General features: G+C 42.1%; 1 protein-coding gene across 1 annotated transcript in view; it reads right to left on the bottom strand.

Annotated features, from left to right (window-relative positions):
- The window catches only part of LOC129820038 (rho guanine nucleotide exchange factor 12-like), a 124,704-nt gene extending 104,856 nt beyond the window's left edge, over positions 1-19,848 (bottom strand). Inside the window, exon 1 of the mRNA XM_055876855.1 lies at positions 18,862-19,848. Coding sequence (XP_055732830.1) covers positions 18,862-18,893 — 32 coding nt within the window. The 5' untranslated portion in view covers positions 18,894-19,848. The remainder of the gene's footprint in view (positions 1-18,861) is intronic.
- Positions 19,849-26,364: the final 6,516 nt, after the last annotated feature.

Genomic DNA, 26,364 nt, shown 5'->3' with positions numbered 1-26,364 from the left:
TTGTTAATCTAACTGCACTGTCCAATTTAACAGTAGCTATTACAGTGAAAGAATACCATACTATTGCTTGAGAAGAGTGCACAATTATGACCTTGAAAATGTATGAATAAACCAATTAGGCACATTTGGGCAGTCTTGATACAACATTTTGAATATATATGCAATAGTTCACTGGATCACTCTAAAACGTAGTGCTGCCATCTAGTGGCCAAAGTCTAAATTGCGCCTGGGCTAGAATAATTCATTATGGCCTTTCTCTTGCATTTCAAAGAGAGTACAAAAGAAAGAAAAAAAGCATGTTTTTTTCTTTGTATTATCTTTTACCAGATCTAATGTGTTATATTCTACTACATTAATTTACACAAACTTCAAAGTGTTTATTTCAAATGGTACCAAGAATATGTATATCCTTGCTACAGGCAGATAGATTTGGGGATATTATTATTATGACAAAAATTGTGGGGGGGGGGGGGGGGGGGGGGGGCTATACCTAAGTTAATGAAGCTGCCAGTTGAGGACTTGTGAGGCGTCTGTTGTTCAACTAGACAACTAATGTACGTGTCCTTTTGCTAAGTTGTGCATCGGGGCCTCCCACTCCTCTTTCTATTCTGTTAGAGCCAGTTTGCGCTGTTCTGTGAAGGGAGTAGTACACAGCGTTGGACGAGAACTTCAGTTTCTTGGCAATTTCTTGCATGGAATAGCCTTCATTTCTCAGAACAAGAATAGACTTTTCAGAGTTTCAGAGGAAAGTGCTTTGTTTCTGGCCATTTTGAGCCTGTAATCGAACCCACAAATGCTGATGCTCCAGAAACTCAAAATAGTCTAAAGAAGGCCAGTTTTATTGCTTCCTTAAATCAGAACAACAGATTTCAGCTGTGATAACATAATTGCAAAAGGGTTTGCTAATGATCAAATAGCCTTTTAAAATTATAAACTTGGATTAGCTAACAAAACGTGCCATTGGAACACAGGAGTGATGGTTGCTGATAATCGGCCTTTGAATGCCTATCTAGATATTCCATTAAAAATCTGCCATTTCCAAAAGTCATTTACAACATTAACAATGTCTACACTGTATTTCTGATCAATTTTATGTTATTTTAATGGACAAATATCTTTTGCTTTCCTTTCAAAAACAAGGACATTTCTAATTGACCCAAAACTTTTGGACGGTAGTATATACAGTTGAAGTCAGAAATGTACATACACTTAGGTTGGAGTCATTAAAACTCGTTTTTCAACCACTCCACAAATTTCTTGTTAACAAACTATAGTTTTGGCAAATCGGTTAGGACATCTACTTTAGCGTGACACAAGTCCTTTTTCCAACAATTGTTTACAGACCGATTATTTCACTTATATTTCACTGCATCACAATTCCAGTGGGTCAGAAGTTTACATACACTAAGTTGACTGTGCCTTTAAACAGCTTGGAAAATTCCAGAAAATTATGTCATGGCTTTAGAAGCTTCTGGTAGGCTAATTGACATAATTTGAGTCAATTGGAGGTGTACCTGTGGATGTATTTCAAGGCCTACCTTCAAACTCAGTGCCTCTTTGTTTGACATCATGTGAAAATCTAAAGAAATCAGCCAAGACCTCAGAAAAAAAATTGTAGACCTCCACAAGTCTGGTTCATCCTTGGGAGCAAATTCCAAATGCCTGAAGATACTACGTTCATCTGTACAAACAAAGTATGCAAGTATAAACACTATGGGACCACGCAGCTGTCCTACCGCTCAGGAAGGAGACGCGTTCTGTCTCCTAGAGATGAACGTACTTTGGTGCGAAAAGTGCAAATCAATCCCAGAACAAATCAAATCAAAGTTTATTTGTCATGTGCGCCGAATACAACAGGTTTAGACCTTACAGTGAAATCCTTACTTACAGGCTCTAACCAATAGTGCGTAAAAAAAGGTGTGTGTGTGAAGATAAGTAAAGAAATAAAACAGCAGTAAAAATACTTTTGAAAATAACAGTAACAAGGCTATATACAGGCACCGGTTGGTCAGGCTTATTGAGGTAGTATGTCCATGTAGGTATGGTTAAAGTGACTATGCATATATGATAAACAGAGAGTAGCAGCAGTGTAAAATAGGGGTTGGGGGTGGGGGCACACAATGCAAATAGTCCAGGTAACAATTTGGTTACCTGTTCAAGAGTCTTATGGCTTGGGGGTAAAAACTGTTATGCGTTTTTGTCCTAGACTTGGCACTCCGGTACCGCTTGCCATGTGGTAGTAGAGAGAACAGTCTATGACTGGTTTGGCTGGGGTCTTTGACAATTTTCAGGGCCTTCCTCTGACACCGCCTGGTGTAGAGGTCCTGGATGGCAGGCAGCTTAGCCCCAGTGATGTACTGGGCCGTACGCACTACCCTCTGAAGTGCCTTGCGGTTGGAGGCCGAGCAATTACTGTACCAGGCAGTGATGCAAACAGTCAGGATGATCTCGATGTTGCAGCTGTAGAACATTTTGATGATCTCAGGACACATGCCAAATCTTTTTTGTTTCCTTATGGGGAATAGGCTTTGTCGTGTACTCTTCACGACTGTCTTGGTGTGTTTGGACCATTCTAGTTTGTTGTCGATGTGGACACCACGGAACTTGAAGCTCTCAACCTGCTCCACTACAGCCCCGTCGATGAGAATGGGGGCGTGCTCGGACCTCCTTTTCCTATAGTCCACAATCATCTCCTTAGTCTTGGTTACTTTGAGGGATAGGTTGTTATTCTGGCACCACCGAGCCAGGTCTCTGACCTCCTCCCTATAGGCTGTCTCGTCGTTGTCGGTGATCAGGCCTACCACTGTGGTGTCGTTTGCAAACTTAATGATGGAGTTGGAGTCGTACCTGGCCATGCAGTCGTGGGTGAACAGGGAGTACAGGAGGGGACTGAGCACGCACTCCTGGGGAGCTCCATGGTTGAGGATCAGCGTGGCAGATGTGTTGCTACCTACTCTCACCACCTGGGGGCGGCCCGTCAGGAAGTCCAGGATCTAGTTGCAGAGGGAGGTGTTTAGTCCCAGGTTCCTTAGCTTAGTGATGAGCTTTGAGGGTACTATGGTGTTGAAAGCTGAGCTGTAGTCAATGAATAGCATTCTCACATAGCTGTTCCTTTTGTCCAGGTGGGAAAGGGCCGTGTGGAGTGCAATAGAGATTGCATCATCTGTGGATCTGTTTGGGCGGTATGTAAATTGTAGTGGGTCTAGGGTTTCTGGGATAATGGTGTTGATGTGAGCCATTACCAGCCTTTCAAAGCACTTCATAACTACGGACGTGAGTGCTACGTGTCTGTAGTCATTTAGGCAGGTTGCCTTTGTGTTCTTGGGCACAGGGACTATGGTGGTCTGCTTGAAACATGTTGGTATTACAGACACAATCAGTAACATTTTGAAAATGTCAGTGAAGACACCTGCCAGTTGGTCAGCACATGCTCGGAGCACACGTTCTGGTAATCAGTCTAGCCCCGCAGCCTTGTGTATGTTGACCTGTTTAAAGGTCTTACTCATGTCGGCTACGGAGAGCATGATCACAAAGTCGTCCGGAACAGCTGATGCTCTCATACATGCCTCAGTGTTGCTTGTCTCGAAGCGAGCATATAAGTGATTTTGCTCGTCTGGTAGGCTCGTGTCACTGGGCAGCTCGCGGCTGTGCTTCCCTTTGTAGTCTGTAATAGTTTGCAAGCCCTGCCACATCCGACGAGCGTCAGAGCCGGTGTAGTATGATTCAATCTTAGCCCTGTATTGACGTTTTGCCTGTTTGATGGTTCGTCGCAGGGCATAGCGGGATTTATTGTAAGCTTCCCTTTAGCTCAGTGCGGATGTTGCCTGTAATCCATGGCCTCTGGTTGGGGTATATACGTACAGTCACTGTGGGGTCGACGTCCTTGATGCACTTATTGATAAAGCCAGTGACTGGTGTATTCCTCAATATCATCGGAAGAATCCCGGAACATGTTCCTGTCTATGATAGCAAAACAGTCCTGTAGTTTAGCATCTACTTCATCTGACCACTTTTTTTATAGACCAAGTCACTGGTGCTTCCTGCTTTAATTTTTGCTTGTAAGCTGGAATCAGGCGGATAGAGTTGTGGTCGGATTTACCAAATGGAGGGCGAGGGAGAGCTTTGTACCCGTCTCTGTGTGTGGAGTACAGGTGATCTAGAATTGTTTTCCTTCTGGTTGCACATTTAACATGTTGATAGAGATTTGGTAGAACTGATTTAAGTTTCCCTGCATTAAAGTCTCCGGCAACTAGGAACGCCGCCTCTGGGTGAGTGGTTTCCTGTTTGCTTATTTCCTTATAAAGCTGACTGAGTGCAGTCTTCCTGCCAGCATCTGTTTGTGGTGGTAAATAAACAGCCACGAAAAGTATAGCTAAGAACTCTCTAGGCAAGTGGTGTGGCAACAGCAAAGGACCTTGTGAAGATGCTGGAGGAAACAGGTACAAAAGTATCTATAGCCACAGTAAAATGAGTCCTATATCGACATAACCTGAAAGGCAGCTCAGCAAGGAAGAAGCCACTGCTCCAAAACCGCCATGAAAAAGCCAGACTACGGTTTGCAACTGCACACGGGGACAAAGATAGTACTTTTTGGAGAAATGTCCTCTGGTCTGATGAAACAAAAAAATAGAACTGTTCGGCTATAATGACCATCGTTATGTTTGGAGGAAAAGGCAGCAAGCATCATGTTGTGGGGGTGCTTTGCTGCAGGAGGGACTGGTGCACTTCACAAAATAGATGGCATCATGAGGCAAGAAAATTATGTGGATATATTGAAGCAACATCTGAAGACATCAGTTTGGAAGTGAAAGCTTGGTTGCAAATGGGTCTTCCAAATGAATAACGACCCCAAGCATACTTCCAAAGTTGTGGCAAAATGGCCAAAGACAACAAAGTCAAGGTATTGGAGTGGCCATCACAAAGCCCTGACCTCAGTACCATAGACAATTTGTGGGCAGAACTGAAAAAGCGTGTACGAGGAAGGAGGCCTACAAACCTGACTCAGTTACACCAGCTCTGTCAGGAGGAATGGGCCAAAATTCACCAAACTTATTCTGGGGAGCTTGTGGAAGGCTACCCGAAATGTTTAACCCAAGTTAAACAATTTAAAGGCAATGCAAAAAAATACTAATTGAGTATATGTAAACTTCTGACCCACCTGGGAATGTGATGAAAGAAATAAAAGCTGAAATAAATAATTCTCTCTACTATTATTCTGACATTTCACATTCTTAAAATAAAGTGGTGATCCTAACTGACCTAAGACAGGGCATTTTTTACTCAGGATTAAATGTCAGGAATTGTAAAAAACTGAGTTTAAATGTATTTGGCTAAGGTGTATGTAAACTTCCAAATGTATCTCACACCACATGGGGGGGGTATTTGGTAATGGTCCGTTAGTGCAGGAAGTTGGCTGATGATTCGATGGTAGTGATAAAGGCGCGGCGGGGTGTAGCTAGTGACTCTACCGCTTATCTGCAGCCAGTCAAGATGTTGCCAGCTGGGTAGGCTTGCAGCATGGGTTGTGTCTTTGTTCATAATGTGTGAGTGTGTGTGTAATGTGTTTGAGTGTGTCCATGCATGTTTATGTGTGCGCATTTTGCATGTGAGAGTGTGTGTGAAGATAGCGGCAGGGTGACTGCACCTGCTGTTGAGACTCACGCTCCAGTGGGCCTGAGAAAACGAGGCATGCGGGGGAGACAGGAACAGGAACTAGAGGCCTACAGGTCCAGGTGCACTGCCTCAAACAGAGCTACAAATGAGACAGCGGTCCCCACTCTCTCGCTTTCCCTGGTGCATGAGACCCGTACGCCAAGCCAACTCACTTTGAAGCATATGGCTAATTTCCTTCACTTACCCATGCAATTCCTATGTTGCGTAAATAAAGTTGCTTAATTGTGACTGTGGGGTACAATGTGATTCGAAGCTCTGAGCAAATGACAAAAAGAAAATGGCTAAATTAAATAAATAAGATAAGTCACTGACTCATGAATGATGGATAGTTAAAAAAAATAAAAAATAAAAAACGTGCACACTGTTTGTGCACCAAATATGCCGGCTTATTGAACATGAACGATAGACTTAATATACCCAACAGGTGCATATTTCTTTGTGGTCACATTTTCTAAACAAAACCTTTATTTATTGCTTTTTTTTACCGACCTTCTCATTGAGAACACAACTCATGTTTAACATTATACATCAGCCTAAATCACAAGTCCAGGAAAAAAAAATTCAGCAGCTATAACACTTCTCTGGAATGTTTAGATTGGCATGTCTCTCTCTCCCTTTCTCTCTCCAGACATGGACTGACTCTGGCTTCACTTCAGAGGAGCAGTCTCTGAGGTGGGCTGCTATCAATCCAACTCACTTCAGGCCAACACAATATATTGGGCTACATAACAGCCATCCTGGACTGTAATGTTCAGATTATAGTTTCCCCCTCAGCAACATGATGTGCTTGACATCTTACCCAGTTACTGTATATTTCTGAGGGAGTTACTGTATAATTCTGAGGGAGAAGGTCATCAGCATGCCTGTTGTAGCTGCTATGAAATGAAAGGACAGAGTGCTGTGTTGCTAATGACGGATACCGGGCACATGTTTGGGTATGCTTCAAGAAAATGAGCACACGCATATTTCAAATGATCAATTGCTAATGTAAAACCAGATTAAGGTTATTGTATGGCTAGGGCTGTGAAGATTATGGATTTAGAAAAAACATAATAGCACAATACTGGAAGGGTGATATAAAACGTCATGTTAAAAGTCGGACCCAAGTTCTAGTGTGCCTAAAGAACCTAATGGACCTAGCCTGTCCTAAAATATGGGATAAAACAACAAAATTGGACAACTTTCTGTTGAAGTAACTGGAACCACAGACAAGGTATAAAACAAGGTCATAGATATGTGAATGAACTTGGTGAGAAGTGAAACGAGTTGGTTAGATCTCAGTGGCCTGATTTAGATTTGAGATGTTTTTATCCCATGCAGAGTCACAGATGTAGTTGCAGTCTACAGTGAAATTCCAACAGCGCAAGTGTGAATGAAACAATAAAAAAACATCATAATATATAAAAACACTAGAAAAAGTAGAAACCGGCAATGTTTTGTAATTGCTCGACGGGAGGTGCCATCTGTTGGCGCCATCTTAGTATCGATCTCAGTGGCCTGTGTACTGATAGCATTTTCCTCCCTCTTCACTGCTGGCGGAGGGAGGAAAGAAATAGCAGGGAGGAGGGGGAGGAGGATGGGAAAGAGGCCGCATATTACTGGCAGTTTCCATGGTGACTGACGCAGCTGGGAAAGTTGAGCGCTTCATCATGTGTGTGGGGCATGAGGAGCTGTGCTGGACTGCGCTGCTCTCATACACACACTAATACATGCACGCGCACACACAGACAGACAGACACACCAGGCGAGAGGAGAGAGCTGAGCAAGTTTACTCCCTCTTCAAGAGGGGTCTCTCTTTCTCCCTCTGTCTCACCCTCTGACACTTCCTGTGGGAACTGAGCACTAGGGGCCCCCCCACACACAGGGCATTCGGAAAGTATTCAGACCCTTTGACTTTTTCCAAATTTTGTCATGTTACAGCCTTATTCCATAATGGATTACATTTTTTTTCCCCCTCATCAATCTACACACAATAACCCATAATGAAAATGCAAAAACTGGTTTTTAGACATTTTTGCACATTTGTATATTTTTTATACATAAGTATTCAGACCTTTTACTCAGTACTTTGTTGAAGTACATTTGGCAGCAATTACAGCCTTGAATCTTCTTGGGTATGTCGCTACAAGCTTGGCACACCTGTATTTGTCGAGCATCTCCCATTCTTCTCTGCAGATCCTCTCAAGCTCTGTCAGGTTGGATGGGGAGCGTCGCTGTACAGCTAAAAGATGGCGCCGAAGAACATGGCTGATGTTTTACATTCTCCCAACCAAATGCGCTATTTTTTATTTTTTACTTATTGTGTACATAATGTTGCTGCTTCTGTCTCTTATGACCGAAAAAAAACTTCTGGACATCAGAAAAGCGATTACTCACCGCGGACTGGAAGAAACTTTTTCCTTTAACGAGTCCGACGAGAAGGATATCCTGCTTTCACACGCCTTTTGCGTGAAGAAAAGACGCCGGAAAAAGGGTACGCTGATCGGGGATCCTTGTGAGAATCCGGAGGTGAGCGAGTTAACTCCCAATGCCTTCCATTCTTCTTGCTAACGTGCAATCATTGGAAAATAAAATAAAACAACCAACGCTATAAATGCTCACCCAGAAGCAGCGCTCCTAGTGGCCAGGGACATTAATGCAAGCAAGCTTAAATCAGTTTTACCACATTTTTGCCAGCATGTCACATGTGCAACCAGGGGGGAGAAATAATCCTAGACTACCATTACTCGACACACAGAGATGCATACAAAGCTGGATGGATTACTGGCAACATCCGCATTGAGCTAAAGGTAAATGCAAATTAATTACTTAAAAATCATACAATGTGATTTTCTGGATTTTTGTTTTAGATTCCGTCTCTCACAGTTGAAGTGTACCTATGATAAAAAATTACAGACCTCTACATGCTTTGTAAGTAGGAAAACCTGCAGTGTATCAAATACTTGTTCTCCCCACCGTATGTATGTATGTATATACACTGCTCAAAAAAATAAAGGGAACACTTAAACAACACACTGTAACTCCAAGTCAATCACACTTCTGTGAAATCAAACTGTCCACTTAGGAAGCAACACTGATTGACAATAAATTTCACATGCTGTTGTGCAAATTGAATAGACAAAAGGTGGACATAGGCAATTAGTAAGACACCCCCAAAAAAGGAGTGATTCTGCAGGTGGTGACCACAGACCACTTCTCAGTTCCTATGCTTCCTGGCTGATGTTTTGGTCACTTTTGAATGCTGGCGGTGCTCTCACTCTAGTGGTAGCATGAGACGGAGTCTACAACCCACACAAGTGGCTCAGGTAGTGCAGTTCATCCAGGATGGCACATCAATGCGAGCTGTGGCAAAAAGGTTTGCTGTGTCTGTCAGCGTAGTGTCCAGAGCATGGAGGCGCTACCAGGCGACAGGCCAGTACATCAGGAGACGTGGAGGAGGCTGTAGGAGGGCAACAACCCAGCAGCAGGACCGCTACCTCCGCCTTTGTGCAAGGAGGTGCACTGCCAGCGCCCTGCAAAATGACCTCCAGCAGGCCACAGCAGACACAGAGTAGGTGAACAGATGATCTGAGCGTGTGTGGTTCCCACTGTGAAGCATGGGAGAGGTGTGATGGTGTGGGGGTGCTTTGCTGAAGACACTGATTTATTTCGAATTCAAGGCACACTTAGCCATCATGGCTACCACAGCATTCTGTAGCGATACGCCATCCCATCTGGTTTGGGCTTAGTGGGACTATCCTTTGCTTTCAACAGGAAATGACTCGACACACCTCCAGGCTGTGTAAGGGCTATTTGACCAAGAAGGAGAGTGATGGAGTGCTGCATCAGATGACCTGGCCTCCACAATCACCTGACGCCAATCCAATTGAGATGGTTTGGGATGAGTTGGACCGCAGAGTGAAGGAAAAGCAGCCAAGAAGTGCTCAGCATATGGGAACTCCTTCAAGACTGTTGGAAAAGCATTCCAGGTGAAGCTGGTTGAGAGAATGCCAAGAGTATGCAAAGCTGTCATCAAGGCAAAGTGTGGCTATTTGAAGAATCTCAAACATAACATATTTTGATTTGTTTAACAGTTTTTTGGTTACTACATGATTCCACATGTGTCATTTCATAATTTTGATGTCTTCACTATTATTCTACAATGTACAAAATAAAAATAAACAAAAACCCTAGAATGAGTAGGTGTGTCCAAACTTTTGACTAGTACTGATACATTCAATGTGTTTTAATCAAATCAACTATTTGCACTGAGCTTGTCTGATGCTTAAAGTGTTTACTGAAATTATTAAAAGACACACAGATGACTAGAGGGAGTCCGAGTGCAATTGATTTGATGTTCTGTGTTAAAAATTGACAGCGAGTGACTGTGACTAGCACCCGTTCTCTCTCTCCTGTAGCGACCACCACAGAACATCAACAGTGTTATCGCGCTGTCCGTGTTGCTGAACCTAAAAATAATTACAGCCATATCTGACTGAAAAGTTCTCTTACCGAAATCCCCCATTTGTTTAGGAAAAACATTCTCTATTCCCTCAAACCTTGCTCTCTTTACGTGACACATGTATGCATCGCTGGCACGTGACCAATAGGGCCTGACCTATAGCATACCATAATCACATGAATAACATGGTTATAAAAACTCTGAACACCAGAACACATGGCAGCAAAATGGATGCTGGTGATGTGACAAACTCAAAACGGGGGAATGGTTGGTTGCTGAGGAGGTAAAGAGTAAGTCAGATGTATGGAATAAATTTGACTAGTTGTGGAAAATACTGGAGATCAAGAAAAATAAGGTGAGGAGCAAGCGCTGCATGCATATTATGTGTGCCAAACAGGTGCTGTTAGATCACAATATAATTTTTCTGACCATTTGGAACAATGTAAATAACACTAAATAAATTATAAGCTTACCAGAGTCTGTTGTAATTATTATTATTTTATTGTTTTTGTGAAAGCCTTTATTATTGCAAAGACTAAAAACAGTAGCATGCATTCGTGAATACTGTTGCTGACATGGAATGGTTTATTTATTGTTTATGCTAATATTTAAAAGGTTGCGTTGTTATTTTAAAACTAAAATGCTTGACTGCATCTCAAATCATGACTTAATTGATACAGTAGCCTATATAAGTACTGAAATATAGGCCTAAGTTACAGTGTTAAGTCTAAACAGGATGTGCTCTTAGGCCTGCAGCCTGATGGTGGTTATACAAGCCTACTAACGACAACATTACGTATTATAATGATCATATAAAAACAACGAGATCAAGGAGGGTTATTATTATTAAAATTATAATTTCTCTGACAAATTGGAACAGTGTAAACAAATACATCATAAATAATTCCAGAGAGGCTGTTCTAAGGGGTGAAAAAAAAAATGTCTAAACCCTTTATTACGGCATAGGAAAGATTAAAAACTGAATTTGTAAAATTGCTTATCAGACGTGGTGATTGCTAGACGCTTGATGCTCACGAAATCAGTAGGCTATTAAACAAACAGTCAAACAGGCTACTAAAGCAGGATCTGTATTATTTTTCCACACACACACACACACACACACACACACACACACACACACACACACACACACACACACACACACAATATATAGAATACAGCCAGGCACATTTAACAGTTAGGCTGTTGATTATAGACCTAATGAAGTTTGGAGTTTCCTCTCTCCTCACTATTCTTAGACAATTAAGGGTTGTTTTCTCATCTCCTAACTGCACTGCTGTCTCCGCCGCATTGTTCTCAACGCCAACATGCTGGGTAACTTTGCTCTTATGCAAAGGACACCACTATGTAAGTAACCATTTCAATAGAATGTCTGCGACAACTGTTGATAGGCGTAGCTGTTAAATTCGCTCAGGCTATCTACATTTTGGGCTCCCGAGTGGCGCAACGGTCTAAGGTATCTCAGTGCTAGAGGCGGCACTACAGACCCTGGTCAGTAAACATTGGCAAAAATTTCTAAATTGTTACCATCAGTACAGTTGCAGTCACCAAAGCTCTGGATAACATAAAACAGCCTAACCAGCTCTTCTTGGGCAAGTAAAATGGTCAGTGAACTGTTCTCTCATTTGTGTCTGGAAGTAGCTAGCAAGCTAGCCAACGTTAGCCAGTTAACTTGGGTGCTTGACTGCGGTTGTTGGGACAGAACGCTCAGATCAACCCTTAAAGAGATAGTGGGACTAAAGCACAAGAGGGTGTGAACAACACTGAATGGGTATAGACAAAGAAGAGCTCTCCAGTAGGCATACCAAAACATTCAAAGGCCATTTTCTCAAAAGTGAAGTTACAAGTTTATCAACTTGTCAAAGCAGAATTACTTTCCCATTGTTCCTCAAATGCAGTGTGTGATATACCATTTTGTAGCTTTGCATTTACATTTTATCCAATGTAAAAAACACAATTAAAAATGTTGCTACATCGTGTAAGACCAAATCAAGGCAGTAGGTCACAATTGCTTTGTAAAGAAAATCATTTGTTTACCTTTTGTTAATAAAATACTTTTTCTGCAAACAGATCCTTATGTAGGTATTACATTATAGTTTTTAATTCCGGTACTGAGTCAATGTGAGTTAATGTGAAGCTAATAGGCTAGGTGTTTGTAGATCGAATGAGGTGAATGAAACTACAGCAACAAATGTGATACTGGCTGGGGTCATTTTTGCTTGTTTTAGCTGTTCTCCAAACAGCAGTTTAGAGTTTTTAAATTGAATAGAAATGCAGTAAATGATTGAAAGGAGAAAAAAGAGAAAGGGACAAAAAGAGGGAGAGACAGCTGGTCACATTACTAAGGCAAACAATAACATAAGGAGGACATAATTACTAAAGGTTGTAGCTGTTTGTGTAGACACTTGAAAAAAGGGCCTGTAGGACCTGTCTGGTCGACTGAGATGACAAGGCAGAGCAACGCCATATCATGGACAAACCTCTTCCCATTTTACCAACCATTGAGTCTATATGTTTTGACCATGAAAGCTCACCATCTAGGGTTATACCCAGCAGTTTAGTATTTCATTAACCTTTGACTATTGGATGTTCTTATAGGCACTTTAGTATTGCCAGTGTAACAGTATAGCTTCCGTCCCTCTCCTCGCTCCTCCCTGGGCTCGAACCAGGAACACAACGACAACAGCCACCCTCGAAGCAACGTTACCCATGCAGAACAAGGGAAACAACCACTCCAAGGCTCAGAGCGAGTGACGTTTGAAACGCTATTAGTGCACGCTAACTAGCTAGCCATTTCACTTCGGTTACACCAGCCTCCTCTCGGGAGTTGATAGGCTTGAAGTCATAAACAGCGCAATGCTTGATGCACAACGAAGAGCTGCTGGCAAAACGCACGAAAGTGCTGTTTGAATGAATGTTTACGCGCCTGCTTCTGCCTACCACCGCTCAGTCAGATACTTAGATACTGGTATGCTTGTATTTTTCAAGCAGAAATTCGCATCCTGTAGCTCTAACTCCAAAAAGTTCTGGGATACTGTAAAGTCCATGGAGAACAAGAGCACCTCCTCCCAGCTGCCCACTGCACTGAGGCTAGGTAACACGGTCACCACCGATAAATCCGTGATAATCGAAGACTTCAACAAGCATTTCTCAATGGCTGGCCATGCCTTCCTCCTGGCGACTCCAACCTTGGCCAACAGCCCCGCCCCCCCCGCTGCTACTCGCCCAAGCCTCCCCAGCTTCTCCTTTACCCAAATCCAGATAGCAGATGTTCTGAAAGAGCTGGAAAACCTGGACCCATACAAATCAGCTGGGCTTGACAATCTGGACCCCCTATTCCTGAAACTGTCCGCCGCCATTGTCGCACCCCCTATCACCAGCCTGTTCAACCTCTCCTTCGTATCATCTGAGATCCCCAAGGATTGGAAAGCTGCCGCGGTCATCCCCCTCTTCAAAGGGGGAGACACCCTGGACCCAAACTGTTACAGACCTATATCCATCCTGCCCTGCCTATCTAAGGTCTTCGAAAGCCAAGTCAACAAACAGATCACTGACCATCTCGAATCCCACCGTACCTTCTCCGCTGTGCAATCCGGTTTCCGAGCCGGTCACGGGTGCACCTCAGCCACGCTCAAGGTACTAAACGACATCATAACCGCCATCGATAAAAGACATTACTGTGCAGCCGTCTTCATCGACCTGGCCAAAGCTTTCGACTCTGTCAATCACCATATTCTTATCGGCAGACTCGGTAGCCTCGGTTTTTCTAATGACTGCCTTGCCTGGTTCACCAACTACTTTGCAGACAGAGTTCAGTGTGTCAAATCGGAGGGCATGTTGTCCGGTCCTCTGGCAGTCTCTATGGGGGTACCACAGGGTTCAATTCTCGGGCCGACTCTTTTCTCTGTATACATCAATGATGTTGCTCTTGCTGCGGGCGATTCCCTAATCCACCTCTACGCAGACGACACCATTCTATATACTTCCGGCCCTTCCTTGGACACTGTGCTATCTAACCTCCAAACGAGCTTCAATGCCATACAACACTCCTTCCGTGGCCTCCAACTGCTCTTAAACGCTAGTAAAACCAAATGCATGCTTTTCAACCGTTCGCTGCCTGCACCCGCACGCCCGACTAGCATCACCACCCTGGACGGTTCCGACCTAGAATATGTGGACATCTATAAGTACCTAGGTGTCTGGCTAGACTGCAAACTCTCCTTCCAGACTCATATCAAACATCTCCAATCCAAAATCAAATCAAGAATCGGCTTTCTATTCCGCAACAAAGCCTCCTTCACTCACGCCGCCAAACTTACCCTAGTAAAACTGACTATCCTACCGATCCTCGACTTCGGCGATGTCATCTACAAAATAGCTTCCAACACTCTACTCAGCAAACTGGACGCAGTTTATCACAGTGCCATTCGTTTTGTTACTAAAGCACCTTATACGACCCACCACTGCAACCTGTATGCCCTAGTCGGCTGGCCCTCGCTACATGTTCGTCGTCAGACCCACTGGCTCCAGGTCATCTACAAGGCTATGCTAGGTAAAGTGCCGCCTTATCTCAGTTCACTGGTCACGATGGCTACACCCACCCGCAGCACGCGCTCCAGCAGGTGTATCTCACTGATCATCCCTAAAGCTAAAACCTCATTTGGACGCCTTTCCTTCCAGTTCTCTGCTGCCTGCGACTGGAACGAATTGCAAAAATCTCTGAAGTTGGAGACTTTTATCTCCCTCAACAACTTTAAAAATCTGCTATCCGAGCAGCTAACCGATCACTGCAGCTGTACATAGTCCATCTGTAAACTACCCACCCAATTTACCTACCTCACCCCCCATACTGCTTTTATTTATTTACTTTTCTGCTCTTTTGCACACCAGTATCTCTTCTTGCACATGTTCATCTGATGATTTATCACTCCAGTGTTAATCTGCTAAATTGTAATTATTCGATTTATTGCCTACCTCATGCCTTTTGCACACATTGTATATAGATTCTCTTTTTTCTACCATGTTATTGACTTGTTTATTGTTTACTCCATGTGTAACTCTGTGTTGTCTGTTCACACTGCTATGCTTTATCTTGGCCAGGTCGCAGTTGCAAATGAGAACTTGTTCTCAACTAGCCTACCTGGTTAAATAAAGGTGAAATAAAAATAAAAAATAAAATTGTATGCTCAGTCAGATTATATGCAACGCAGGACACGCTAGATAATATCTAGTAATATCATCAACCATGTGTAGTTAAATAGTGATTATGATTGATTGATTGTTTTTTATAAGATAAGTTTAATGCTAGCTAGCAACTTACCTTGGCTTACTGCATTCGCGTAACAGGCAGTCTCCTTGTGGAGTGCACAAGGACTAGTTAACTGTAAGGTTGCAAGATTTGATCCCCCGAGCTGACAAGGTGAAAATCTGTAGTTCTGCCCCTGAACGAGGCAGTTAACCCACCATTCCTAGGCCGTCAATGAAAATAAGAATGTGTTCTTAACTGACTTGCCTAGTTAAATAAAGATTAAATAAAGGTGTAAAAAAAATAATAAATAATAATAATTAATAATAAATTCGCCAAAATGGGTGTCCAAAAATACCGATTTCTGATTGTTATGAAAACTTGAAATCGGCCCTAATTAATCGGCCATTACGATTAATCGGTCGACCTTTACCAAGAACCCAATGGTCACTGACAGAGCACCAAAGTTCCTCTGTGGAGATGGGAGAACCTTACATAAGGACCGTGGATAGACGTCAGCATTCACAGACAACTGAAAGCACAAACCACCGCATTTAACCATAGCAAAGTGACTGGGAATACAAACCGTGTAGTTATGCAGAAAACAAACCGTGTAGTTATTCCCTCTAAGGCAATCAAACAGGCAAAACGTCTGAACAGAGACAATATGGAGTCACGTCTCGTGTCTGAGCTGTTGAAGTGTATGTGGCAGGGTCTACAGACAATCACGAATTACAAAGGGAAACCAGCCACATCACGGATGTCTCACTTCCAGACAAACTAAACACCTTCGGCCCCCCTTTTAGGATAACACAGTACCACCGACTCAACCCGCTCCCAAGGATTGTGGATTCTCGTTCTCCGTGGACGACATAAGTAAGACATTTAAACAGAATCCCAAGCCGCGTCCTCAGAGCATGCGCAGACCAGCTGGCTGGAGTGTTTACAGACATACAGTTGAAGTCGGAAGTTTACATACACATTAGCCAAATACATTTCAACTCAATTTTTCACAATTCCTGACATTTAATCCTAGTAAAAATTCCCTGTCTTAGGCCAGTTATGATCACCACTTTATTTTAAGAATGCGAAATGTCAGAATAATAGTAGAGAGGATGATTTATTTCAACTTGTATTTCTTTCATCACATTCCCAGTGGGGTCAGAAGTTTACACACGCTCAATTAGTATTTGGTAGCATTGCCTTAATTGTTTCACTTGGGTCAAACATTTCGGGTAACCTTTCACAAGCTTCCCACAATAAGTTGGGTGAATTTTGGCCCATTCCTCCTGACAGAGCTGGTGTAACTGAGTCAGGTTTGTAGGCCTCCTTCCTCGCACACGCTTTTTCAGTTCTGCCCACAAATTTTCTATAGGATTGAGGTCAGGGCTTTGTGATGGCCACTCCAACGCCTTGACTTTGTTGTCCTTAAGCCATTTTGCCACAACTTTGGAAGTATGCTTGGGGTCATTGTCCATTGGGAAGACCCATTTGCGACGAAGCTTTAACTTCCTGACTGACGTCTTGAGATGTTGCTTCAATATATCCACGTAATTGTCCTTCCTCATGGTGCCATCTATTTTGTGAAGTGCACCAGTCCCTCCTGCAGCAAAGCACCCCCACAACATGATGCTGCCACCCCCGTGCTTCAAGGTTGGGATGGTGTTCTTCGGCTTGCAAGCGTCCCCCTTTTTCCTCCAAACATAACGATGGTCATTATGGCCAAACAGTTATATTTTTGTTTCATCAGACCAGAGGACATTTCTCCAAAAGGTACGATCTTTGTCCCCGTGTGCAGTTGCAAACCGTAGTCTGGCTTTCTTATGGCGGTTTTGGAGCTGTGGCTTCTTCCTTGCTGAGTGGCCTTTCAGGTTATGTCGATATAGGACTCGTTTTACTGTGGATATAGATACTTTGTACCCGTTTCCTACAGCCTCTTCACAAGGTCCTTTGCTGTTGTTCTGGGATTGATTTGCACTTCTCTAGGAGACAGAACACATCTCCTTCCTGAGCTGTATCACTGAGTTTGAAGGTAGGCCTTGAAATACATCCACAGGTACACCTCCAATTGACTCAAATTATGTGAATTAGTCTATCAGAAGCTTCTAAAGCCATTACATCATTTTCTGGAATTTTCCAAGCTGTTTAAAGGCACAGTCAACTTAGTGTATGCAAACTTCTGACCCACTGGAATTGTGATACAGTGAATTATAAGTTAAATAATCTGCCTGTAAACAATTGTTGGAAAAATGACCTGTGTCATGCACAAAGTAGATGTCCTAACCGACTTGCCAAAACTATAGTTTGTTAACAAGAAATTTGTGGAGTGGTTGAAAAACGAGTTTTTGACTCCAACCTAAGTGTATGTAAACTTCTTACTTCAACTGTAGATATTTCATAAAAATGTTAAAAAATCTGCCGTCTCCAGCTACAATAGTAATTTACAACATTAATAATGTCTACACTGTATTTCTGATCAATTTGATGTTATTTTAATGGACCAAAAAATGTGTTTTAATTTCAAAAACAAGGACATTTCTAAGTGACCCCAAACTTTAAAGTACTACTTAATTAGGGGGGTATCTGTACCTCACTATTTATTTACTATTACTACTATTTACTATTTATATTGACAATTTTTACTCCACTACATTCCCAAAGAAAATGTACTTTTTACTCCATTCATTTTTCTTGACAACCAAAAGTACTCATTACTCATACTCATACTCACATTTTGGATGCTTTGCAGGACAGGAAATGGTCCAATTTACATACTTATCAAGAGAACATCCCTGGTCATGCCAACCGACTGCCTTTGATCTGGCGGACTCTCTAAACACAATTGCCTAGTTTGTAAATGTTGTCTTGAGTGTGCACCTGGCTATCCGTAAATTACTTCTTTTTTTTTTTAAGAACTGTGCCATCTGGTTTGCTTAATATAGGGAGTTTGACATTATTTTTACTTTGTCTTTTGATACTTAAGTATATTTAAAAACGAATAATTTTACTCAAGTAGTATTTTACTGGGTGACTTTCACTTGAAGGTATCTTTACTTTCAATCAGGTATGACAATTGGGTACTTTTTCCACCACTGCCGTTTCCCAAAAACGTACCGCAAGTTATGTTTAGAGCAAGAGTCAGGGCTCTAAACAAAACTCCCCCAGTCAGAAGATACTACATTAACTTCAATAGGCGCTAAAGCAGTTAGCGTCTATGAATGGGGTAGAAGAAAACCAGACACATCTAATAATATTATAAAAGGAAAAGGACATGGGGTTTCATAACACACGCGTTGGTCCACTGGCCTGAAAACATGACATGGACAAATTCCATCATGTGCATTGCTAGGCTACATGACAATATGCTGCTAGTTACATTAAAATACCAATACAGAGCCGTGGGAAGGGAGAAATGCAATGGCATAAGCAGTATAGGAGTTGAGCTACCATTCATGCATCGTGGGAATGAGATATTATTTACCTGTCAGTGAGTGTTGACTGTGTCTCGCTCATTGGGCTTCCGTTGTTTTTTCCCACACGGATTTTATCCAAATAACGTTAGCATTTTCACAAAAATGACAAACTGTATTTTGGAGAATGGCTTCGCCTTGGCTTTCAATGTCCGTCCAAGGGCGTTCCACACCGATTCAAATTCGTTTAATCCATTAAAAAAAGAACACATGGGTGATTCCACGGTGTAGACTTCAATTCTTTGGTGTATTTCGTTTTTTCAAATATTGATGTAAAATAATTGTTCCAGACAGAAGAAGTCAGAGGTGACTGTAAACGTTCTTCTTCAGAACCATTACGGGGGCTTGCATGAAATAACGTATTGCTAATGATACATTGATAACTCTGAGTATGGTGAAATGTTACTAGAAAATAAAACGTTAACCTCACAATATCCTTAGGAGAATCATTAATTGCGAACACACTGTATCATGGGCATCGCCTACCGCTGCCTGCATCCGTCTTTGTCAATAGACTACCGGGAAAATAATAGCACTGGCTACCTATTGTTAATTTGTTTCCATGTGAAATAACACTGCACAAAGTTACTAATTCGACCAATGTCTTGACAAGATTGGTCTAATCGTTCGGAAGATTCCTTGTTTTAGTTTTCTTTTCATTAAGTTCCCTCGAACGAAGCTTGGTTTCTCTCGAAGTTGGTCGCTTATTTACCTTCCAAAATGTTTTCATGGTAAAATTCCCATCCGATTCGCCCCTTAACCCAGACAGATTTGGTCCTTCATGCCCGGAAGAATGTCTACAACAATGAAAGTGATCCTCGCTGCGTTCTAAAGGTTTTCACGAAATTTGAAATATTGTTTCACCACTCCGTTCCAAATACCGTTTAGATTACATGAGCGATCCTCACAGGCCTCTCGCTCTTTACTGTACTATAGCGCGGATTGAAAAGGGAAATAATTTTCCCACCCCTAAAAAGGGAGAGGAAAAATATATACAAAAATATCACCTTTCCTCTTGGGCCAAACCGGGTCCCGACACAGCAATTCGTAACAGCAACTTTTGAAAGCAACACACAGATCTCGACGAATTCTGCAGCCTAGTTTCTTTTGCGGTTGAGACTACTACGTTTCATTGAATTACAGTATGTATTTGAATCAAAACACCTAGGTACGTTTTCGGAATAGAGCTTTCAAAACATTTGATGTCAGTTTAGTTAGGCTGGCTAAATGGGATGGTCATGGTTCAGCATCTCATCTCCATGCTATATATGACAGACCAGTAGATGGTCCATTTACTAAGCCTATTATTGCACATTCCAACAGATACATTTTAATTTAATGTTTATTCGGCTATCAACTACATTATATTATATTGGCTAGATATATATGTATAGGCTCTATAAGTAGTAGCCAGGCCCAGCCAATCAGAATTAGTTTTTTCCCCACAAAAGGGCTTTATTACAGACATTTTGAGGAAATGTTTGCATTGTATATATAAGCAATAATTTTTTATGTTTCTCTGTCCGCTTTTGTATGTTTAGTATATATTCTAGATCATGCATTCTATTGTACTAGGTACTGATTTATAGATTTTCTGATGTACACTACATGACCAAAAGTATGTGGGCACCTGCTCGTCGAACATCTCTTTCCAAAATCATAGTGTTGGTCCTCGTTTACTGCTATAACAGCCTCCACACTTCTGGGAAGGCTTTCCACTAGATGTTGAAACATTTCTGCGGCGACTTGCTTCCATTCAGCCACAAGACCATTAGGGAGGTCGGGCACTGATGCTGGGCGATTAGGCCTGGCTCACAGTCGGTGTTCCAATTCATCCCAAAGGTGTTCGTTGGGGTTGAGGTCAGCGCTCTGTGCAGGCCAGTCAAGTTCTTCCACACAGATCTAGAAAAAAAATATGTATGGGCCTCTCTTTCTGTACAGGGGCATTGTCATGCTAAAACAGGACAGGGCCTTTCACAAACTGTTGCCACAAAGTTTGTATTCAATGTCATTGTATGCAGTAGCGTTAAGGTTTCCTTCACTGGAACTACAGGGCCTGATCTATGGAAAAAAGCCCCAGACCATTATTCCTCCTCCACCAAACTTTACAATTGGCATTATGCATTCGGGCAGGTAGCGTTCTCCTGTCATCCGCCAAACCCAGATTCGACCGTCAGACTGCCAGATGGTGAAGCGTGATTCATCACTCTAGTGAACGAGTTTCCACTACTCCAGAGTCTAATGGCGACGAGCTTTACACCACTCCAGCCGATGCTTGTCATTGCGTATGGTGATCTTAGGCTTGTGTGTGCCTGCTCGGCCATGGAAACCCATTTCATAAAGCTCCCGACTAACAGTTATTTGCTTCCAGAGGCAGCTTGGAACTCGGTAGTGAGTGTTGCAATTGAGGACAGATTAATTTTACGAGCTATGTGCTTCAGCACTCGACTCTCCCGTTCTGTGACCTTGTGTGGCCTACCACTTCGCGGCTGAGCCGTTGTTGCTCCTAGATGTTTCCACATCACAATAACAGCACTTAGTTGACCGGGGCAGCTGTAGCAGGGTGGAAATTTGACTACCTGACTTGTTGGAAAGGTGGCAGCCTATGACGGCGCCACATTGAAAGTCACTGAGCTCTTCAGTAAGGCCATTCAACTGCCAATGTTTGAAATGAAATTGCATGGCTATGTGCTCGATTTTATACACCTGTCAGCAATGAGTGTGGTTGAAAGAGCTAAATACACTAATTTGAAGTGGTGTCCACATACTTTTGTATATGTAGCCTGCGGTCCAAACACTTAAAAGACACACCCTTGTCCACTTACCCTCGCCATCTTGGCGGGCGGTCCAAATGATTAGCCAAGCAAGGGAAGTTTGCAACGTAAGCCCCTCAGCCCTCGTTTTTAGTCGGCTTTGCGAGTGTACAATTGTGTTCACTCCGTGGCCTGAAACTCCGCATAATTAAATTTGTGACGATTGTACACCCGCTAAGAAAAGTCAGCGAAAACTTAAAACAACATCAATGGAGAAGTCAGCATACAAGTGTAAGTGAAAACGAAAACAAATAAGTTAGAAATTGTGCTACTAATGCACGACGGCACAAACACGTCTTGTAAAAAGTAAATCTGTTTTTGTTTGGTTATCTTTTGGAAATTGTAGAAATAAAATGTTTCCTTCTTCAGAAGTTCCAGCTAGGCAGGCTAACATTAGTTAGCTAATTAATTTGCTAGCTATCATACAGTAGGTGTATATTAATAATTATACATTTCATATAAGTAGACATGCATTCATAATTGACTGTAGAGCATATAAAGCACCAACAAGCTACCGGTGGCTGAAAACACAATCATTGCGGGATGAACGAGTGTCGAGTTTTCAGCCAAAGGTTGTCCATTTAAAAATCCCTCACTTCCTCACCCCTTGCCCTGCATGTGTATACTTGTCAGACGTCATGATACGTCATCAGAAGTGTCCACTTAATTTGAGTGATGAGGAGATAGGGTTTGTCTTAAGTGTTTGCACTGCAGCCATATTGTATTTTCTTGCCTGATCATGTGACATATGCAATTATCCTTGATATAGAAAACAGGTGTGTGTGCTGACAATTTACACTGACGATGGCCTGAGGCAAAATCATTTTTGTTTTGTTTTCATCTTTTATTTATGCACTTTCTTGCACTATAATATCTTCTTTGGCACCATGATGCTTCAATTAACATCTTTATTTTGCATGCAAGCCTCAGTTTTAAATCTATTCCTTTTTCTACAGTGTGCGGTTCTCTATTTCTTCCAGCAGCCCTGGTACTGTATATTAGCCCAAAATCCTTTCAGTGAACTATTTATAGTAGGCTACATTCTGCATGACAGTCTTTTAAGCTGCATTGTATATACTGAAAAAAACCTGATGGTATTTCCTCCTTTATCTCCCTTATCTATGATCAGATGATGTTATGTCTGGTAATATATCCGACTCTCCAAATCTTTAGCCAATTGTCTGGACAATCTAAGCACTGGGTAATTAGTCATTATATAGCCTACCATGCTTAATGCATTTTACCTGGCTGCATAACATACGGTGCATCAATTGTCTCATCACAAATCTTAATTATAATCAGGATTAGTTATAGGACGTTGCAGTCATTATTTAACCATAAAATAACCACAAACAGGTGCATCAAGGTGGCTCTGACATTCAGTTCAATGCAATTGGTTATAGTAGGTGATTGATGCCAATACCTTCCCAGATACCTCCTTAGATCTATGATCAATAGAATCAGCCGTACAAAAAGAGATTTGAGAAATCATCATTGAACTTTGCTGCATACACTCCATGCTTCACAGTGGGAAGCATACATGTAGAGATCATCCGTTCACCTACTCTGCGTCTCCCAAAGACACGGCGGTTGGAACCAAAATTCTGAAATTTGGACTCATCAGACCAAAGGACAGATTTCCACCGGTCTAATGTCCATTGCTCGTGTTGGCCTAAGAAAGAATTTTCTTCTTATTGGTGTCCTTTAGCAATTCGATCATGAAGGCCTTGGGATAAAGGCGCCGGAGGGGATGGCTGCCATTTTACGGGCTCCTAACCAACTGTACTATTTTGTTCGTTTTTTCGCATTGTTTGTAACTCATTCTGTACATAATGTTGCTGCTACTGTCTCTTATGACCGGAAAGAGCTTCTGGACATCAGAAAAGCGATTACTCACCTCGAACTGGACAAAGAATTTTTTCCGACGCAAAGGATATACTGCTTTGTCGAGACAAGGCCCAAATCCCTGTCATCCGAGTGAAGAAGAGACCGAAAAAAAGGGGGAGGAGGGCGGGGTGCCTTGGAAGAATTCGCAGATGAGAAGGTAAACCACCACTACCCGCCGTATTATTGGCCAATGTGCAATCATTGGAAAACAAACTGGACGATCTACGATTAAGACTATCCTACCAACGGGACATTCAAGACTGTAATATTTTATGTTTCACCGAGACGTGGCTGAACGACGACACCGATAATATGGAGATGGCTGGCTTCTCTGTGTATCTGCAGGACAGAGCAGCTGCGTCTGGTAAGACACGGGGCGGGGGTGTGTGTCTATTGGTCAATAACTGCTGGTACGGAATGTCTAATATTAACTTATTTGGGGTAGGGGGCAGTATTTTCACGTTCGGATGAAAAGCGTGCCCAGAGTAAACTACCTGCTACTCAAGCCCAGACGCTAGGATATGCATATTATTTGGATAGAAAACACTCTGAAGTTTCTAAAACTGTTTGAATGATGTCTGTGAGTATAACAGAACTCATATGGCAGGCAAAAACCTGAGAAAGAATCGAACCAGGAAGTGGGAAATCTGAGGTTTGTAGTTTTTCAACTATTTGCTTATCCAAGATACAGTGGAAATGTGGTCATATTGCACTTCCTAAGGCTTCCACTAGATGGCAACAGTCTTTAGAACCTTTTTTGATGCTTCTACTGTGAAGTGGGGGCGAATGAGAGGCGATTGAGTAAGGTCTCTCCCAGAGTGCCACGAGTTGACCATGCGCGTTCACGTGATAATTAGCTTGCGCTCCATTGCATTTCTACAGACAAAGGAATTCTCCGGTTGGAAAATTATTGAAGATTTATGTTAAAAACATTCTTAACAATTAATTGTATACTTCGTTTGACATGTTTCTACGGACTGTAACGGAACCTTTTGACTTTTCGTCTGGACCTAGTGCTCGCACCTCATGAATTTGGAATACTGGGCTAAACGTGCTAACAAAAAGGAGCTATTTGGACATAAATGATGAACTTTATTGAACAAATCAAACATTTATTGTGGAACTGGGATTCCTGGGAGTGCATTCTGATGAAGATCATCAAATGTAAGTGAATATTTATAATGCTATTTCTGACTTCTGTTGACTCCAACATGGCGGATATCTGTTTGGCTTAATTTGTCGTCTGAGCGCCGTACTCCGATTATTGCATGGTTTGCTTTTACCGTAAAGTTTTTTTTAAATCTGACACAGCGGTTGCATTAAGGAGCAGTGGATCTAAAATTCCATGCATAACACTTGTATCTTTTATCAATGTTTATTATGAGTATTTCTGTAAATTGATGTGGCTCTCTACAAAATCACCGGATGTTTTGGAACTACTGAACATAATGCGCCAGTGTAAACTCAGATTTTTGGATATAAATATGAACTTTACCGAAGAAAACATACATGTATTGTGTAACATGAAGTCATATGAGTGTCATCTGATGAAGATCATCAAAGGTTAGTGATTCATTTTATCTATATTTCTGCTTTTTGTGACTCCTCTCTTTGGCTGGAAAAATGGCTGTGTTTTTCTGTGACTTGGCTCTGACCTAGCATAATCGTTTGGTTTGCTTTCATCGTAAAGCCTTTTTGAAATCGGACACTGTGGCTGGATTTACAAGAAGTGTATCTTTAAAATGGTGTACAATACATGTATGTTTGAGGAATTTTAATTGTGGGATTTCTGTTGTTTTGAATTTGGCGCCCTGCAGTTTCAATTGCTGTTGATGACGTTACCGTCCCACGTACCCTAGAGAGGTTAAAGAAGTCTCGAGGTATTGCTCGCCTGAGGTAGAATACCTCATGATAAGCTGTAGACCACACTATCTACCAAGAGTTTTCATCTATATTATTCGTAGCCGTCTATTTCTATTTACCACCACAAACCGATGTTGGCACTAAGACCGCACTCAACGAGCTGTATACGGCCAAAAGCAAACAAGAAAATGCTCATCCAGTACCTTGGTGTCCACATCACCAACAATCTATCAAGGTCCAAACACACCAAGACAGTTTTGAAGAGGGCACGAGAACACCTTTTCCCCCTCAGGACACTGAAAAGATTTGGCATGGGACCCGAGATCCTTAAAGTTCTACAGCTGCACCATCGAGAGTATCCTAACCGGTTGCATCACTGTCTCCTATGGCAACTGACTGTAATGCGCTACAAAGGGTAGTGTGTACGGCCCAGTGCGCCACTGGGGCCAAGCTTCCTGACATCCAGGACCTACAGTACCAGTCAGAAGCTTGGACACACCTACTCATTCAAGGGTTTTTATTTTATTTTACTATTTTCTACATTGTAGAATAATAGTGAAGACATCAAAACTATGAAATAACACATGGAATCATTTCATAACCAAAAAAGTGTTAAACAAATCAAAATATGTTTTAGATTCTTCAAAGTAAACCCTTTGCCTTGATGACAGCTTTGCACACTCTTTTCATTCAACCGGATTCATGAGGTAATTAACAGGTGTGCCTTGCTAAAAGTTAATTTGTGGAATTGAATGCGTTTGAGCCAATCAGTTGTGTTATGACAAGGTAGGGGCGGTATACACAAGATAGACATTTTTGGTAAAAGACCAAGTCCGTATTATGGCAAGAACAGCTCAAATAAGCAAAGAGAAACAACAATCCATCAGTACTTTAAGACATGAAGGTCAGTCAATGGGGAAAATATCAAGAACTTTTAAAGTTTCTTCAAGC

The sequence above is a fragment of the Salvelinus fontinalis genome, chromosome 2 (genome assembly GCF_029448725.1).
Source record: "Salvelinus fontinalis isolate EN_2023a chromosome 2, ASM2944872v1, whole genome shotgun sequence".
Lineage (NCBI taxonomy): Eukaryota > Metazoa > Chordata > Actinopteri > Salmoniformes > Salmonidae > Salvelinus > Salvelinus fontinalis.
Note: the sequence above shows the minus strand (reverse complement) of the source record. Positions and strands in the feature narration are given on the sequence as shown.